The sequence below is a fragment of the Panicum hallii genome, chromosome 9 (assembly GCF_002211085.1).
Source record: "Panicum hallii strain FIL2 chromosome 9, PHallii_v3.1, whole genome shotgun sequence".
NCBI lineage: Eukaryota > Viridiplantae > Streptophyta > Magnoliopsida > Poales > Poaceae > Panicum > Panicum hallii.
This window is the reverse complement of record NC_038050.1, coordinates 7,893,821-7,912,995: the sequence shown is the minus strand read 5'-3', so window position 1 is coordinate 7,912,995 and position 19,175 is coordinate 7,893,821. Positions and strand designations below refer to the sequence as shown.

The window sequence follows — 19,175 nt, the reverse complement described above, 5'->3', positions numbered from 1 at the left end:
ACAGATAAAACAAACCGTATTGTATCTAGTTGTACAGAAAACCTCTTTTTTGTCGAGTTTGGACATATCTAGAATTATAGGCAAACACTGATTTTAATGTTTTACATGGATCGATCGAAAAAACTTGCCACGTACACGTTCAAAACATGGAACACACCTTTATATGCTTTCATCACGGTATCCGTAAACCGACAAATTATAACAAATATGCTACGACCATAGATTGGCTGCAAAAGGTTGGTTTTGCAAGGAGAGACAGAAAGAGTTTTGCGAGGAGAGACAGAAAGAGGACTAACAACTAATAACATACCGTGCAAAAGGTTGGTTTTGCGAGGAGAGACAAAAAGAGGACTAACAACTAATAACATACCGACAAAATACTTATTAGCGTGTTTGCTAGTAAGTCCAGAAAACCACAAACTGACAAACTAGAACGAATATGCTACGACCATAGATTGGCTGCAAAAGGTTGGTTTTGTGAGGAGAGATAGACTGAGGACTAACAATAATAACATACCGATAAAAATATTTATTACATGTTTGCTTGAGCTCTTGGAAGGAATTTTGCCGCCAAAATTTGCTTTAGGACAAGGCGGCGATGAACCCATCCCTACACAATACTTTTTGATTGATTGACCGTAGTGTTTAGCTTTGGAGTTGGAAATACAGATATATTCATCAATATTATAGAATATACAGGAGTTAGGGCAGTCCTAATGCAGTGACTAGGATGGTTTCTATAACATTTAATATGATGCCATGTAGGATGTTTCGCTGATTTGGCAATTTAATACAAGAGGAGGAAAAAACTAAGAAACTGGATCTCATACAAGAAATGATTTCTTGCACAAAAGTTAAAATCTAAGAAACTACACAATACCCGATTGGTAGAGAGAGGAGAAATGTCATTGGAGAAATTTATTTTATAATCACAATTACAAGTTAGGCATTGGGAACTATAATTTCTGGTGTCTACGTACTATAGCATGTTATAGACACTACTGTATGATTTTTGTTAGGACTGCCCTTAGCAGACCATTATAAACCATTTTGATAAGAGCAAGTTTTTGCACGCACGGCCTAGACCTTTCAATAGAACCTTTTCATGCGTTACCCTTTTTGTGTCGTTGTTGTGTGGGCGCAACGGCGTGAGCGTGACCACAGCATTGCAAACGACTTCACAACAGGCCACCCCCCGTGTGCAAGCGATAAGAGGCGCTCCCCTCCCGTACCCTGCCGCCTCTCGAAGCCGCCCATCGTAACCGCGAGTCCCGTCCCCTGACCCCGAACACCGCCGCAGCTGAGAAGAGAAAGTTGTGTGCGATACGCACGCCTCTTACCGCCTCCGCTCTCGAACTCCCCCGACAACGCGTCTCCTCTATTCCTCACGGCATCAAATTGAGCGTGATCTCCTCGGATTCGCGCGCGCGCGCTGTGGACGGATCGGGGGAGGAAGAGGTCAGGTGGGGGGTGGGGCGCAATGGTGGCGATGGAGGGTAATGGCGGCGCCGACAAGATCACCATTGGCGTCTGCGTCATGGAGAAGAAGGTCCGGATCTTGGCTCTTTGGTTTCTTGAGGTTTCTCTTTTTCTTCCTTGGTGGTTCACGGAATTCGCGAACACATGGATGCTAGGTGGTTCTTGATATCTCTCTTTCTCTCTCGAATCCTCTGTCCTTCTTGTTGTTCTCCTGGTTATTTATTGATCGATTCGTGTTCTTGCTCTTCCAGCGCGTACGTCTCGATTGGCCGGTTCTTGCTCCTGGATTTCTCAAAGAATGCGGGATGCGGGAGCTGCGTTGTTACCCCTCGAATATGTTCTTGTCTGATGAAATTCTTAATTTCTCTTTCCTTCAGGTGTTCTCTTCTCCAATGGAGCAGATTCTCGAGCGGCTCCGCGCGTTTGGAGAATTCGAGGTGCGCAAGATCCTTCCTTTTGCCCCTTCCACGCTGCATTTCCCTTTCCTGTTCCATCAATTTGCAAAAGGCGGAGGCGAGTGTAAGATTGAAGTTTGCCTCTGGGATGAGTAAATGGGTGGATCATGGGTGGCGTCGAATTGCATGCGATATTTCTTTTCTGAAGTTTTCTATTGCGGGACATCCGTGAATCTTTGTGGATACCAATTTATTCTGCATCTTTTGGAATAGACAAGTGGTCCCCGTCATGAGGTTGCTTTTACGGGTTGTACCCAGAATTTCTAGGATATAGCAAATATGTCCCTGAATGGTTGTGAAGGACAAAATGATCACTTACTATGTCCTGGCGTACTTTTTGGAAGACTATAGTCTGATCACTTGCTTCACCGATAATTTAAGCACCGAGTCATTAAATTAGAATATTCGCACTTGAGTGGTCGATATTTACATGTTATTATATATATGCCCAACGTTGACTCGTTGTACCATAAGCTATGCATATGGACCAGTATTCCTTATCAATAAATGATGTGCAGAATTCAATAAGAATTTCGGTCTCTCGAAAAAGGATTAGGCATTAGATTTGGTCTACGACATGAATATATTAATCTGTTAGACATACTGCTAATTCCTCTGAGTACTAGGGGGGACCACTGGCCGCCTAGTTTGCTCCTTTTACCAAGGATGACATTGTATGAATAAGTTGCCATTTTTTATGCTTGATTACTGTAACCGAAGCTGTAGCACATGGTTCACCTTTTCATCCTTGCTTCCATTCATCGACTGTTTTGCTACTCTTGTCTATCTTGCTACTTGAGGAGGTGCTAACTTACTAGTACATAGTTTATACCACTGTCAGACTTTTGCTCTTTCACTTCTGCTTTTACCTCCAGATTGACATACTTTGATGTAATGGTTCTAATTACCAATGATGAGCTTCATTTTATTTATTAATCTTTTAGCAATGTGCAACTTCCTGTCAGTATATAGTTGAGGGGTAAGGTCACTTTTTTATGGAAACCTTTCTGACTAATTTACATTATGCATTATTTTGAATTGTCTTGCAGATAATAATATTTGGAGACAAGGTTATTCTCGACGATCCTATTGAGATGTATGTAATGAGAACTCAGGTTATTGATAACTCAAATCAGAACTCTTTCCAGAATAGGGTTATCCACTTTCTTTGTGTAAACCTTGATTGAAGGCTGCTGTGTACGTACCGTGTCAGTTTTGGAGTAGCATCTCACTTGTCCAAAATTTTATTTTCAGTTGGCCAAACTGTGATTGCTTGATTGCCTTTTATTCCTCTGGTTTTCCTCTACAAAAGGTTCAAGCTTATGCTGCTTTGAGAAGGTATGATTGATGGTTTTCAGAAATGTTTATTCCAAATGGCAACTGTTCTGAAATTGTCTTTTTTATACGATTATTCTAAATACCAAGGGAGGAAGGGGCACTGATATAACTCTTCACTTTGCAACCTTCAAACATCATTTATCCTTAACAGAGTGAGGAATGTAACTACCGTTAGGAAGGCAGTGCTCTTTGGTCGGGGAAGGGGGGAACCATTAATAGTTAAGGAGGCATACTATGCATACCAGTTTGGAAATGCAACTGCTACCACCTACTAGTTGGGAAGGCTATTTTGTTTTTGGGCAATCAAATATTGTCAATTATTTGTATGTCACACCAAGTGACAGTTTCTTCTCAACACAACATTGTTACCTCCCTAACCAGAGCAAGGCAACTACTACTATTTGTGGAGGTTACTGCTAATATTTTGGTCAGGCGAGTTTGTCAGTTATACCATTAACACAAATGCAAGATGGCTTCATTTTACTAGTTTTCCATGTAGAACATAATGTCTCTAGTGAATGTTCAGACATTCAGTGAAGGAGGTATGATCATTGAAAAGTCATATACAAAGGTCCCTGTCCTAGACATGTCTGGATAGCATAAATAAGCTTTACCCATCCTTCTTCAATGTCTTGCGGCTTATTTAGTCTTACTTTTCATATGTATGCCGTCATTATTAATCTAATCCATAACATTTTTTGTTGAGTGGAAGTCAAGTCCTCAACATTGCTCTCATTGACCCCTTCAGTGTATTTTAATTGTCTGAATTACCCGTTCATCACAACTTTTGGTGAACATAAGATCCAGTCAGTAAAAAGGCAGTCAGAAAGTGGGCCGTCTATGTAATAGCATTATCACTTGCCACTGAGTCTTTTTTCTTCCCATTAATTTAACAAAGTACAGTTAAAACTAAGTATTACTGAGTTGTCAAAGGTGGAAGCTTTGCTTCTGCAGTGATTACAGAATCTCTTTTTCTGTTAAATTCTTGATGTTGCATTGGTCATATCTTCTAGTTAACTTGACCGACCTTGTTTTGTATGAATGTTAGGCCCTTTTTAGTCAATGAATTGGAGCCACAATTCCTCCTTCACGACCGCAGAAAAGTGTATGAGGTATTACAATGAAATTCACTTAGTTGTGCTTTATTGCATTCAGTAAAACACATTGTCCTTAATCTCTGTTTATATGACCCTGGTTAACTTATATTATTTTATTTGCACATTATCAATGTGCACAAAGTAGTAATCTTCTGCATGCTATCAAGGTGTTGGGTGCTTAATTAGAGACTCAACATCTCCATAGCAGTACAGTAGTGCATGCCATATCGATAATTCCAGATTATAATTATTTTTCCCAGCAAAGTCAAGTGTCTTTCTCTTAGGTTTGATTTTGCTGGAGTACTATAGTCAAATTTCCTAGCTAAAAAGGAAATCACTCTTGGAGAACAGAAACATATGCTTTGTACTTGCTCTTCCGAAAAGACTCTCATGCCCTCATTTGTTTGCCATATGCGGTTAGCTTTGACATGCAAATCAAATCTGACCACTTAATTAGGCAGGTAGTTGAGATCCAATCTCTAGAATTGCACTCTTTGTGGGATTTTTTTTCAAACGCAGGATTGCACTTTTCATGGGACGGAGGGAGTATATGTTTATCGCATACTACTTTGCAATTATCTTTTGAATTAGCCGAATGTGTTCTGAGTTATTTTTTACTCATTTTTCCCCTTTGGAACGAATTTTAAGTGACACAACTACAATTACCTCGTGCTTCAGCATCTGGAGAAGTATGGGATTCCTGTGCCCAATTATGCTCTTGTCAATAGGGAATATCCATACCAAGAGCTAGATTACTTCATTGAGCAAGAAGATTTTGTGGAGGTTCATGGAAAGCGGTTTTTGAAGCCCTTCGTGGAGAAACCCGTCAATGGTAACTCATGTATATTTACATAATTAGTTTCTTGGTGCTCTGCTTCTATTTGCTTTCTTGCACTTAAAATATTGTTGTCATTGGTACCTTATATTGGTCATGTTTGCTGTATAACAACTAATTAATTTTGTGTGGGAAAGGTATAAGAGTGGCGAAACTGTGATCTGTTTATTGCAGTACAGATTGCTAGTGTGTTATCACTTACTATCGTGAACTGGATGTCTTCTGATTCCCTATTTTGTTTGTGTTTGTACCAGGGGATGACCATCGAATAATGATATATTATCCTAGTTCTGCTGGTGGAGGAATGAAGGAATTGTTCCGAAAGGTAACTTTCTAGGAACCATCTTAGTTCTGTACTTGGCTTACTTCAATGGCTAACTTCCCACCTTTTTTTTTCTCAAATGTATGAATTGCATAGATACTTTAGCCTACACAAAAGGTTAAAGGTTCATAACATATAGACAGATACTCTTTGGAGGTCTATTTTTAGTGATTTGGGACAAGTGAGGTCTAATTTTTCTTTATTTTGGAACTTGTCAAAATGGAAACATCTGCATCATTCAGTGACTATAGAAATGGTCTTTTTTGCCTGCCAGATCGCCACCCAACGTGTGCACTCTTTTGGTGTATTTATAGAAACTTTAAATGCTTGATGAGTTAAGACTGCATGTTGGAAATCAATGATGCTACTCTTGACTTGGATAAAAAGTATTTCTCCATGGACTGAACCTTAACAATACTGAGACCACGATCATTTTAGGAGGGGTAGACCCTATGTGTTTGCGCTGTGAAGAATTGAAGTGTCAGCTCTTCTTTTACATTTTTTTATGCTAACTGGTTAGGTGTGTTCTGGTTTTGTTCCATAGTTTCCACTTTCCAGTCACTTGTTTGGAAGAATGTATTAACACTTGTGCATTGCTTAATAATTGTAGGTTGGTAACCGTTCTAGTGAATTTCACCCTGATGTTAGAAGAGTGAGGCGTGAAGGATCTTACATATACGAGGAATTCATGCCCACTGGTGGCACGGATGTTAAAGTAAGATGCCTTTTATAACTTTCTTGTTTACCGCCGTTTTGTTTATATGTGTAATGAACCAGCTTAGTTCCACATTGTGATTTTGGTTGTTCTCTAATATGGCCTCATAATATTTCCTGTGTTCCTCCTCTAATATGGCCTCGTAATATTTCCTCTGTTCCTCTCCCTTTAACCTGAAGTGAAAGCAACGCATATCTTTTCTCTCTCAATATGTATATTTGTGGACTAAAATCTCACTTAATATGAAATTATCTCATGTTCATAAAATAGAGCTTTTGAACTCTCCTTTATTAATATGAATAAACTAAAGCAATTATTATACTGTGTAATGTCACTATCTCGATTGAGGCCATCCAGCAATTCTAATAGTTTTTTTCTGCATAAAGTATCATGCGATGTCACATCTCTTCTTCATTGTTGATTATCCAACTTAACATTTACAATAAGCTTTTCAGGTTTACACTGTTGGCCCAGGATATGCACATGCTGAGGCGCGGAAATCTCCAGTTGTTGATGGTGTTGTTATGAGGAACCCTGATGGGAAAGAAGTAATAGCTCATGCTCTTTCATCTTCTTTATTAAATTTAAATTCAATATCTATTGTTTTATGTTTTCAATTATTCAGTTGTTTACTATTCATGCAAATAGATCAGTATTAAGATGTTAATTCCTAACTTTAATCATCATCTTGATACGTTGTTATGACAACTTTCACATATCTGTTTCCCAATAATGTAATGGATGATTATAACATACTAGTAATATTTGAACTTGAGAACTAGGTGCCAAGAGATGTGAACTGTTGTGTCAAACTTCTACTATTCTCACTAGTGCTTTTTGTTGGACGTTATATGCTGTGATGCTATCATGTTCGAGTTATGCTCCCCGGGTCTGATGTTTTGACATTGACGATTATTCCATTCCTTGAATCGTGACAAAATGTATTTTATTTCTGATCGGTCTTTATTTTTAATTCTACTACTTGAAGGTACGATACCCTGTACTTTTAACCCCTATGGAGAAACAAATGGCAAGAGATGTCTGCAGTGCTTTTAGGCAGATGGTAACACCACCTAATCTTATTGTCTCTTAAGTATATTTCTAGAGGCCTTAGAGTCATAAAAAAATATATTATATCATTACTGTCTTATTTTGCTTGCCATCAGATAAAGCATGTCATAGATTTTTCTTTGACAACCTTTTCAATCTTGTTATCTATTAGCCAGCCATAAAATCACGAATCAACTATGCAGTTTGGTTACCATTTGTATTGGCGCCAAAAATCTTCTAGCCCTGGATTTGGCAAGATTTATGGCAAAAGTATGGGTGGAAAAAATGATGAACAATTTTTCACCCACTCCTTTCTCTGACATGTGGGCCCATCATGGGCAAGCCAAGATTTAGTTCACCCATGCTTTGCCTGTTTGGTTCGTGACTAAAGTTTTTGCTCATGACCAACGGCCAGGCGTGAAGCGAAACTAACTACAGCGTAGAAAGGGGGGGGGTATTTTTTCAGTGATTTATATGCTGCCCTGCCCTGCAAAAAACAGCCACTTAGACTTTAGCCTTTAGATAGTGGCAAATTCAGTTGAATGGATCTAGTGTTGCTGCTGTCTAATGTTGAGGAATAACAGCGAAAAATCTTGAATTTCCTTCTATCCATACTTTTAAATACTTTCTAACTATTCAAATATACTGTTGATTTCTTTATGATGAATCTCACATCATCATATTTTTTCCTAGTTTCCTTTTATGTTCTGATCTGTGGTCTTGTTTTCCATAGGTATGTGGTTTTGATCTCTTAAGGTCTGATGGGAGATCGTATGTCTGTGATGTTAACGGATGGAGCTTTGTAAAGAACTCATACAAGTAGTTTTCTTAAAGATCATATTCTTTATTTTGGAAACATGTCTGTTGGATTTAATGAGTGCTGAATTGGTTGGACAAACTGTATCCAGGTATTATGATGATGCTGCTTGCATCTTGAGAAAGATCTTTCTTGATGCAAAAGCTCCTCATCTTTCGTCAACCATCCCTCCTAATCTTCCTTGGAAATCCGAACCAGTTCAACCCACTGAAGGTCTTACACGACAGGGAAGTGGAATAATTGGCACATTTGGGCAGTCAGAAGAACTACGCTGTGTTATTGTTGTGATACGCCAGTAAGGATACTATACTATTAATTCTTGGCTGCTATCAGATAAATTGTTAATGCTGTATTTTGACATCACATATCTGTTTAGTGGTGATCGGACACCAAAGCAGAAGGTGAAATTGAAAGTTACAGAGGAAAAGCTCCTGAATTTGATGTTGAAGTACAATGGCGGAAAGCCAAGAACTGAGGTACCCGCTTTTCTTTAGTTGTAATTAATCTATGGTTCCTAAACTGATCGCATTTTTGGGCTCTTCTTGCAGACGAAACTGAAAAGTGCTATACAATTGCAAGATTTGCTAGATGCTACAAGACAACTTGTACCACCAACCAGGTACAATGTGCTGGCATAAGTATTTTAATCCTATTTTTATCTGCACTGTTCAAACTAGTTAGTTTGGTAGGTCTTCTATTTTCTTACCGTTCTTTTGTGTGAAATATATAAAATGAATGAATGCCCTGTATTTTTAGGTCTGGTCGGGAGAGTGATAGCGATGCTGATGATATCGAGCACGTTGAGAAACTTCGTCAAGTGAAAGCAGTATTGGAGGAGGTAATATCTAATTATTCAAATCTACCTATCCATAACATTTGCTATGGAAATGTTGAATATCTTATCACAAGTTGCTATGAGGGATACCCCGTGCAGACTAATACCTTAGGTGGAACCATACCGCCTATATCAATTTGGCATCAAATGATCGTCCACAAAAAATCTCAAAAACTTGCTGAAGCGTAGACTATCTTGTCAGTTGAACAAATTATTTATGTTGATTTGTTTCCTAAGGTAGCACATGAACGCGCTACAGCTATTGTATGCGCTAATTATGACTGGCAAGCAGGAATGGTACTTACTAATTCTATTTTAAGCATTCAATTTGCATATTGATATTTAATCACTTTTGCCCTTTCTTTCTGCCTCATGGTACAACCTATGGATACACACTGTTAGAACTATTATATCAACATAGAAATTAAGCAGAGTTCTCTTTGAGCTCAACAAACTTGCCAATTTTCCTGCTGTAAATGGAAGAGGCAACCACTTTAGTGCAAAACACAACTGCTTAAACTTGTATCCTTCAGAGTCAACATTTATTTGGAAAACACAGCTGCCATGAAAATCTTCTGTCTGACATTGATAACTTATGCTACTATTCCGATACTAGGGTGGGCATTTCTCTGGCATTTATAGGAAGGTTCAGCTAAAGCCACTGAAATGGATAAAAGTTCCCAAGCGAAATGGTGATGGTGAAGAGGAACGGCCAATTGAAGCCTTGATGATTCTGAAATACGGTGGAGTACTCACTCATGCTGGGAGAAAGCAGGTTTTAAACTGTGCATATTTCAAGTTATCAAATAGTAGTTGTTAATATATCTTTTAAATGTTCATAATGATAAGTATTTGTCGGCGCTGTTCATTTCTATGGTCTAATTTAAAATATGCAGATTTTAGTGGTCAATATGGAATTAGGCAATTATAAGTTATAGATAGGCACATGTAGAGCACGTTTCTGTGCTATATGTTGTAGATGCGATATAGGCAGGCAAACAAGTATATTGTACCGTAGTGACCCAGCAGAAATGCAGCCTGCATTTTGTTCACCTTTGCAAAATTTCTACTTATTGTATTTGTTGTTGTTAAAACCTGCTCAGTGCATCAAATGAAGGGGGGACATTAAATTTAAAATATATTAACAGTGCATATATAACCAGGAATTACTGAGTTAGACTTTCTCTGTATCAATTACCATTTTTATGTTATTCTGTCTTTTTTTAAAAAAATATTATGTTGGTAACCAGCATTCTCTAATGATTTTTTTGTGTACTTTTCATTCAGGCAGAGGAGTTGGGAAGGTTTTTCAGAAACAACATATATCCAGGTTGTTCATATTCTCATTGCCTCTATCATCTTGTGAAAGAAGTACAATAGCAGATTCTGTTTGAATGAGAGTTTTTATTTCACTACAATCTTGTGCTTATCTCGATGTTGGATGGCTTTCTCACGATAAAATTTTGTCAAAGAAACTTTACCAACTTCCTAAACTTCAAAATTGTCTTGGCATTTTCTTAATCTTGAAACATGGTCACTTTAGTCACTGTACTTATTTTAGTTGTGAAAAGTTTTCAATGTGGCAAGAGAGGATGTAGTCCTATAGTTTTGTCGCATGTATAAGTGGTTGATGTCTCACGTTCTTAGTCATTGGAGATTGCATATGGCTCATGATGGTATAAAGCTGACCAAAGGAATCATAAAACTCCATTTCCACTTTATATCTTCACAGCCTTTTGAAGTCCTGGTGATTTTGAAGTTTCAGGATCGAAGGTGTTAAGACTGCTCTACTAGGATCTTTCATTACTTACAGTTGTTTTCATCTTATGAGATGTCTATGGTAGTTTCGTTTGAATTCAAGGATGATGTTTGCTATTCATGTGAGCTTCAGTTCTATTAAAATCATCTTTGACAATTCACTAAAATGTACTCTCCATCTGAAATATGTTTTGTTTCTTTCACATTTGATCAAATGGAGTTTGTATTTGAATTATCTCCCTGTACTTGAAGAATGTTTTCCCCTGACTCTCACTATTTTAAATACAGGGGAAGGAACTGGTTTGCTTCGTCTCCATAGCACGTACAGACATGATTTAAAAATATATAGTTCAGATGAAGGCCGTGTACAGGTATATTAAGTCATGTTTTTTTTCCTGATTTATTGCCCTGTAGAAATAATCCCACTTCAATCCTCTGAAATTGGCCGTTAAATTTTCCTTGGAGTCTCAGTGGAATGGCTGTAATGCCACACTACACTTCTAGCTAGTTGAATCGTTGACTTTTCCCACATAAGTGGCCAAAGTACTACTGTTGTACATAGAATCCAAAATTATCGTGGTACTTTCAGAAAATTACACTTGATAGTTTGGCAGATTTGGAACAATATGTTTAGTAGAAGTTGCATGTTGCATGGGACTGCAGAAATGATGGCTTTTGTCACAGAATGCCATATTAATAGTTCATTTGGGAAGATCACCTTGAACATAAACGTCCCCAAATGATGATCTCACATGAGACCATGTAGCTGGTAAATGACGTTCCATTCTTTTCTGTGCTTATCACTAGAGTTTGTACAGCTATGTTGGTGTGTTTTTTTTGTTTGTGGGGGGGGGGGGGATCCAATCCTTAAAGTTGTCCCACATGGGACTGAATCAATGATGTCACTCCCTACATTATTTTGATTAGGCATGGGACAGATAAGATTACATAATCAATAAAGAGTGAAGTGACCATGATATCCCTTTTTAGTGTTGGAATGTATTAGAAAATTTTGTAAATATTTACTCAATAAGGAAGGAAGATGGAAGACAAATGAGAGCAAAAGAGAGGAAACATGATTAAAATTGAATGTCCTATTTTTGAAACAACATTGGAGAAATATACCCCTCCCACTTTTTCCTTCCTAATTATTCCTTGTAATAAATGCAGAATTTACGGTTCTGCCACTCGTGTTAAAGTAGATGACTATATGTGGCCAATTATAATTTCTTTATAACAACAGTTGTTCCTAATCCACATGTTCACGATGGTGTACTTTTCAGATGTCTGCAGCAGCCTTTGCAAAAGGCCTTCTTGATTTGGAAGGGCAGCTAACTCCTATACTGGTTGGTGCTAATGATCTGGAAGATCCCTTTTGTTGCTTGATCCTGCCTCTCTTGAAACTTATCATTTATACTAATGTCTTCAGGTATCTCTAGTAAGTAAAGACTCGTCTATGCTAGATGGATTGGAAGATGCCAGCACTGAGATGGATGAAGCAAAGGTTTGCTTTCATATTTTGATAAAATATTTTCTTTCTATGAAGTTTTGAGGACTTCTTTTGAGCAAGAAGTTTCTAGGATTCTAATAGCCATATGAAGTTCTGATTAAATAAGATGTTAGATGTTCCTTTATATTTCAAATTTTCCTTGTAGCATGTGGGAGATGATAATTTTGGACTCTAGGGTGTGGCTTGTATAAACTACTATGATCTCAAGCTAAGCAGCTACTATTGAGTTATGAGAAAACCAAATTCTAAAATTATTATAACAAAAACCACCATATTCTATTGCAAAAACTCCTTAGGCGTTAGTTGTGTGGTGGGGGTAGAACCTATATGGTTAGCCCCTTGGTGGCAATTATATGGTCTGGGGAGCAATTATGCGCTGGGGGGAGGGTACTCCAGGTGGAAACAGGGAGTATCATATATAGATTTATTCCATCAGTTCTTAACAGAAGCTAAATGAACTGATCTTTCAGGCTAGGTTGCATGAGATTATCATTTCGAATACTAAAGCACAGGACACTGAAGGGTCAGCAGAGTTCCCTTGGATGGTTGATGGTGCAGGATTGCCTGTAAATGCTTCCCAACTCCTGCCAAAGATGGTAAAGTGCTTTGAGTGGATATACAGCTAGATTAACAATTCAACATATTTAAGCATTTCTCACAAAAGTTGTAACTCAGTACTTGTGCCAATGATCTAGTTGAAATTATTGATTTGCTTGATTCTGGTGAAATTCGTATTCTTTTCTCTTGTTTGTATGGTCACACTTGGTGTAAGTTTTGCCAACAGTTTTCCCAGACGAATATTTTTCTTTAGTATCAAGCATTCTTGCTAAATTCAAACACAGAACAAGTTATGCAGCAATTTCAGTTTTTGATACACTGTTTTATTTCTAAGCTGCATAGTGTTCTACTGTCATGAATAATGACTGGTTCTTTCTTCCACTATTACATATTAATCAGGCCAAGTTGACAAAAGAAGTAACTGCACAAGTCAAACTACTTGCTGAAGGTGAAGATGAAAAGCTGGCATTGACAAGCTCATTTTCTAAATATGACCAAGCAAAAGCTCTTGGGAAGACAACTATTGATGTGGCTCGAATTGCTGCTGGGTTGCCTTGTGGTAGCGAAAGCTTCCTCTTGATGTTTGCCAGATGGAGAAAACTTGAGAGAGATTTATACAACGAAAGAAAGGAGTAAAGTGTTTCACCTTTTATAATTATTTTGGATGTTGAGAAATCAATGTAACTATTTTGTTCTATTTTCTTTTTGTTCATAACACTCATGGTTATTTTTATCGCAATGCAGCCGTTTTGACATTACCCAGATCCCAGATGTATATGACTCCTGCAAGTAAGTCATCTTCTAACAATTGCTTTATTAAGAAATGAGCAAAGAAGTACTCCAGAAAAGAGGGAAAAATGGTAGTCTTTTCCACTTATTGTGTGCATTTTACTTGGAACAAGTTAATATATTCTAAAGGGGTTTCTAAATATGTGATATGCCATGAAATTATGAAAACTTTAATTTAAAAAATGCAGAAAGAATGTGTGTTTTACCAATCTGATTAACATAAATATGGTGCATTGCCATTCATCTTTTAATGTAAAATATGTTTAGTTTGAATTCGCAACATCACTTACATCATGGCCGTAATATACATAGCCTTACATCTAAACTAATGCACTGAATGGCAGATATGACCTTTTGCACAATGCTCATCTTGATCTTGAGGGTTTGGAAGAGCTCTTCAAAGTTGCCCAAGTAAGCTCTTCTTTTATATGCTGTCTTGTGATTATACTTGAAAATTGATAACAGACTTATGTAATTGTGCATAATGCATGCTGTAATCTCTTTGTTGAGCCATCACAAAGTTTTGTTGATTACTCATGCTCTTTAGAAGAGGCATCAATTACTGCACATGTGACAATATGGAAGTACAGTAAAAGGCCGTACTGTCTTAATATGGACAACTGAGCAGATATAATGCTGAAGTTTTGGCAACATCATTTTTTTCATTTGATACAAACTCTTTCTGACACCCTAAGTTTGCAAGGAAGACCTCATAATGTAACAATTAATACAGGAGTGCTGTTGCACGAAAAAACAAATTCAAGCTAGTGTGCTATATAGTTCTGACTAAAGTGAACATTGGAGGGAGACTTATGCTTGGCCATTCTTTCTGTTTCCTATATCCTGCAAGACATTTACTGCCAATTCCCTTGTAGAATAACATGTAGGTTACCTCATGAATAGCCTGGGAATCTGTTGTTTATCTGTCAAATCACTTAGTTATGAAAGATGTGATGGTTTGAAAACTTTTATTTCTGTGTATCCATATATCTATGTTGTAGTCTTTCTGCTAGTTTGTGGATGCAAATGTGTTCTCATGAAGGTTCCTTTCCAACATTTCTTTTTGCCATTGCTTATCTAACACTGCTATTCTTGTAGACACTTGCTGATGGTGTCATTCCTAATGAGTATGGGATCAACCCAAAGCAAAAACTGAAAATTGGCTCAAAGGTTTGTTCTGGATCAAAATTTGACTGATTAGTTGTCATAAGCAATCGTATGATTACCATACCATCAAGCGATTACCCGTGTGCAATCTGTTTCTAGCCAACTATAGTTTGCTTTATGGTTTTTCACTTTTAGTAAAAGTGATTCATTAACATTCAATGAAATTGCCACTAAGGTGCATCCTCAATGAAAATACTGAGCTGAAAAAATCATGTTTAGTTCAGGGAAAACCCAAGCGTCTAACTTTCATTTCTTTGTTTAGATTTTTCAATATTCTTTCGACATCTACCTGAAGATATCCTCTGCCAGAACTAGAAAGGGAAAAACATACTATATATTTGTTACAGGCCGCTATTCAGGAAAATTGCAAAAATAAACAAGTTATACCATTTTTTTGACAAATTCCCACAATTGACTCTTTTAGTACTTACTCCCTGCGAAATTCTCTTCATTTCTCACACTTTTCATTGAAAAAATTGGGGTTTAGTTTTCGCCCATATGGCCTTGTAATGATTTCATCGATATTATGTTTGCAAACAGTTCCACCCCATGAACGTGGAAACCTTTTTAACAATGGGCAATGCTTGAGTGACTTTACTAGTCAGAGCAATGGTACAAGCAATAATTCATAGTTCTCATTATCATTTACCCTTATATTTACTAGTAATAGCATATGAGCTATTGAATCAGCCTTGTGGTGGCTTTTTTTAATATAACAGTTTCTTGTAATTTGTCTCACTTTATGTTGCTTATATTCTTTTTTCTAAATGTTTTCTCTAGATAGCCCGTCGTTTATTGGGAAAAATCCTAATTGACCTACGAAACACTCGTGAAGAAGCTATCAGTGTTGCTGAACCAAAATTTATTGAAGACGAAGCTATATTTCTACCAACTAAAGAAGCAGAACACCAGCAAAAGATTCATGCTAGAAATGAGGATGGAAGAAGATCTAGTTCTACAAGTGAGAAGTCATTGGACCAGGAAGATGAAGATGATAGAGAAACTAAATATCGCCTAGATCCTAAGTGTGTTCTTGCTCTGATTTTTATGAAATTCATTTTTCTTTGATAATGTACATGTAGAGTTTATGTAGCTACTTCATTGCAGGTATGCCAATGTGCGGACACCTGAGCGTCATGTCCGCACAAGGCTTTACTTCACATCGGTACGATAGTGCATTTTGTTGCTGTATGCTTTACTGTTTTCATCCTTTTGGAATTATCAGTTACATCGTCTCTGCATTTTCTCCACCAGGAATCTCATATACACTCCTTAATGAATGTCCTTCGCTACTGCAATTTGGATGAATGTCTACAAGGAGAGGATAGCCTTGTCTGCCAAAGTGCTTTGGACCGTCTACATAGAACTAAGGAGCTTGACTACATGAGTAATATCGTGCTTAGAATGTTTGAAAACACAGAGGTATGGCTCTTTTCATCATCTTTATTCAGTCTTTGATCAATCTTTCACTTTTTTGGTATAGGTGATCCTGCATATTCACATTTCTTGCCTTCACGAGTTGGTATTTTCAAAAGGTTTTGAACTTTTAAGTTTTTCTAATCTTACCAGACTATAAGTATAGAATCCTTTTGTTGAGAAAGCTATATTATATCTATATATAATTATATAAGTACTGCATTAGGAGTCTCCCCTACTGTTTGACGCTCAAAAAAATAAGGAAGCTATCTTCTGTACCCAAGTGTCCTATTTCACGAGTCAATCATACACCTTGTACTGACTACATTTTAGGGGAGGTAGAGGATAACAAACTATCTCGTAGGCTGTCAGCTTGTCCTTAACCCTGTTGCTTGTCAATTTTACTGCAGTGCCTTGTCAGTGATGCCTACTTAAGAGACCTATACAAGGAGTAATTTATATATCACATCTTACAACTAAGCATTTCATTTGCCCTCTGTTTTGGAAAAAGAATTAAAAATCACGTGTGGCCATGCATCCATATTATGCTTCTGTTTATGCTATATTTAGATATTTGTATTTTTGTATTTCGTCGAGATCTGCATCTGGGCATCAGTTCATTCATTTATGGTACTCTTGTTGGTACTGGAAATTTGTCATGTTAGCATGTACTTGAGTCTGGCAGTTTTCTCTAATAGGGTATAACTATTTATGTGCTATCTCCATGAAAATCGGAAGGCTGTTTAGTTCTCATGCCTCATTTGTGAGCTTGCTAATGCCATATGACCTGGTGTCAGGTTGCTGTTGTCCTTGTCCAAAAATGTTCCAATCTGCTTGCTAAATTTTTTGTTTGCAGGTTCCATTAGAAGATGAGAAAAGGTTCCGGATTGAAATGACGTTCAGTCGTGGTGCCGATCTCAGTCCCCTAGAGGTGATAGAACATATTGTGCACAATGCTGGACATAAGTTCAGCCGTGTTTTTTAGAACAACCATTTGCATTTACTAACGGGATGTATGTTGTTCCAGGACAAAACCAGCGAAAGTTCTTCATTGCTCCAGGAGCACACACTGCCGATAATGGGACCCGAACGACTACAGGAAGTTGGGTCCTGCCTGACGATGGACAAGTTTGAGAAAATGGTGCGGCCATTCGCCATGCCTCCGGAGGATTTCCCTCCTGCTGCTCCTCCACAGGCCTTAGGCTACTTCTCAAAAGGCGCTGGAGTGCTTGAAAGGTTGGCTAGCCTCTGGCCTTTCCACAAGGGTGCGAGTGCGACTAACGGAAAATAGCTGAAATCAGTTCATGTGAATATTTTTAGTTTGTAGCACTGCTAAACACCACCAGCCCAATTTTGACAATCTGAATCAAGTGGAATTTTTTTTACTGGTGGTCTTTAAATAACTGTTGATGATGTTGGAAGCATCAGTAGCAGCTGGGTGCCTGAGTATATCTACAAATCCCAGCATTTTTATTGAACTGTGTGTTGCTTGGCCTGTCCCACATGTGTTTTTTCTGGGGAAATGGTGAAATTGGATTGGTTCATTAGATTAATTTGTTCCAGGCTCCTGCTTCACATACCCAATAGTTGCATTATTCACTGGTGCGGGTTAGTTTCATGCTGTTGATTTCAGCAGTATGATGTACAGTTCCTCAACCTCCCCAATCAAGTTTGAGGGCAGCGTTTCAATATATCCCCTCCGTTTCAAATTATATGTTGTTTGAATTTTTTAGATATATATAATTTGTTATGCATATAGATATACAGTATGTCTATATATATATATAGACAAACTTTAAAATATTTCAAGATATACGAAGGGAGTAGGAGAGTATGATATTCTGGCAAACATTTCAAATATACAAAACATTACTACGGATCAAAAATTAAGCAATGGTATGGGATGAACCTATAGAGATCACCTGGTTCTTTGGAAATGTATCTTCATTGAAATGTCTCTGTTCATGACCGCGAGACATAACAGGCTACTGTCATAAGATCATTCTACCGTGTTGGGTGCATATGAGTCTAACATAAGCATCTAGTAAACGATGTCATGTACAACTGGAAAGTGGAAACTAGAAAGTCGATTGCAAGTGCAATGTGAACATGACATGCCTCGCGGGCTTGTTCGCGATATTTCCACATCAACGGTGCGCGTTGATGATTAGTGCAATGAAGATGTGCTATTTATGATCCAGTCACGCCTCAAAAAGAAAAAAGCTGCCAAAGAAGCACATGGGAGATGAGAGCAGGCGATTGTTTAGATCATACTGGTTGAAAATTGTTGGCGAATTACACCAACGTCGCTCCCCAATTTGAGCTTCATTCTACCGATAGGAAAAGGTTGAGGAACAAGCATTTGGTTTTGTTAATGTAATCACTTCTTTTTTTTAAAAAAGATACTACTAGATAACTATGAAAAGGCAACACGATAGAAGATGCAAGGCAACTTCACCAACCTAAAGCTGCCGAAGAGGAGTCGCTTTCCTGCGGTTTTGGCTGCTGCCACACAGAAGCATCTCGCACTACCTCATGTCATGGCACTATTTGGCCTGAAAGATTTGGTGTGAGGGGCTCTGTTCCTCATGATAAACATGCATCTTCTGATAAAAACTATAGTTTTCATTCTTCCAGAAATTCTGATGCAAACCTAACTGCACTCTGGAGTAGGCAACAAAGCTTCTTTGTAATTAATGGGTAAAATTATCACATGCGCTGCGTCATCAAGACATGACAATATTTTCTGAGACGAATACTAGCTACTACTGAAACCTCAACCTATGCTTTGGCAAAAATATCAACCACTTTGGCATCTTAACATTGGCATGCCATTCTTGTTTGGTAGTGTACCTCTGGAAATAACCTGGGTAGCAGATTTTATCTGAGCTTTTAGCTTTATGAAAAGACCACCTCATTTCGGTTAGTATTCGCATGAGTAACAATGGACTTGGTTGCAGAAACTACCACCCTGTAATCCTGAAGCTGTTGAATTCAGCTGTGTCCAGAAGGATAGGGATGGACATTACGGTGT

The 19,175-nt window shown here is 37.8% G+C and overlaps 1 protein-coding gene across 3 annotated transcripts; it reads left to right on the top strand.

The window, feature by feature from the left end:
* Nucleotides 1–1,223: 1,223 nt before the first annotated feature.
* Nucleotides 1,224–17,619, top strand: LOC112872565 (inositol hexakisphosphate and diphosphoinositol-pentakisphosphate kinase VIP2-like). 3 transcript variants are annotated; one of them, XM_025935598.1, is made up of 31 exons: nt 1,224–1,549; nt 1,731–1,733; nt 1,857–1,916; nt 2,984–3,030; nt 3,189–3,272; nt 4,321–4,384; nt 5,048–5,201; nt 5,459–5,529; nt 6,137–6,241; nt 6,697–6,789; nt 7,230–7,304; nt 8,025–8,110; nt 8,200–8,403; nt 8,485–8,584; nt 8,657–8,727; nt 8,865–8,946; nt 9,560–9,718; nt 10,231–10,273; nt 10,990–11,072; nt 11,985–12,047; nt 12,131–12,205; nt 12,682–12,807; nt 13,169–13,401; nt 13,514–13,558; nt 13,903–13,969; nt 14,657–14,728; nt 15,506–15,750; nt 15,833–15,890; nt 15,980–16,147; nt 16,998–17,072; nt 17,169–17,619. In XM_025935598.1, the coding sequence occupies exons 1-31, from the start codon at nt 1,481–1,483 to the stop codon at nt 17,430–17,432; spliced, it is 3,144 nt and encodes a 1,047-aa protein (XP_025791383.1). In that variant the 5' UTR covers nt 1,224–1,480; the 3' UTR covers nt 17,433–17,619. The 3 variants fall into 3 exon arrangements, with proteins under 3 accessions (XP_025791383.1, XP_025791384.1, XP_025791385.1); XM_025935599.1 differs by lacking the exon at nt 1,731–1,733; XM_025935600.1 differs by lacking the exons at nt 1,224–1,549; nt 1,731–1,733 and adding an exon at nt 1,616–1,634.
* The last annotated feature ends 1,556 nt before the right edge of the window (nt 17,620–19,175 follow it).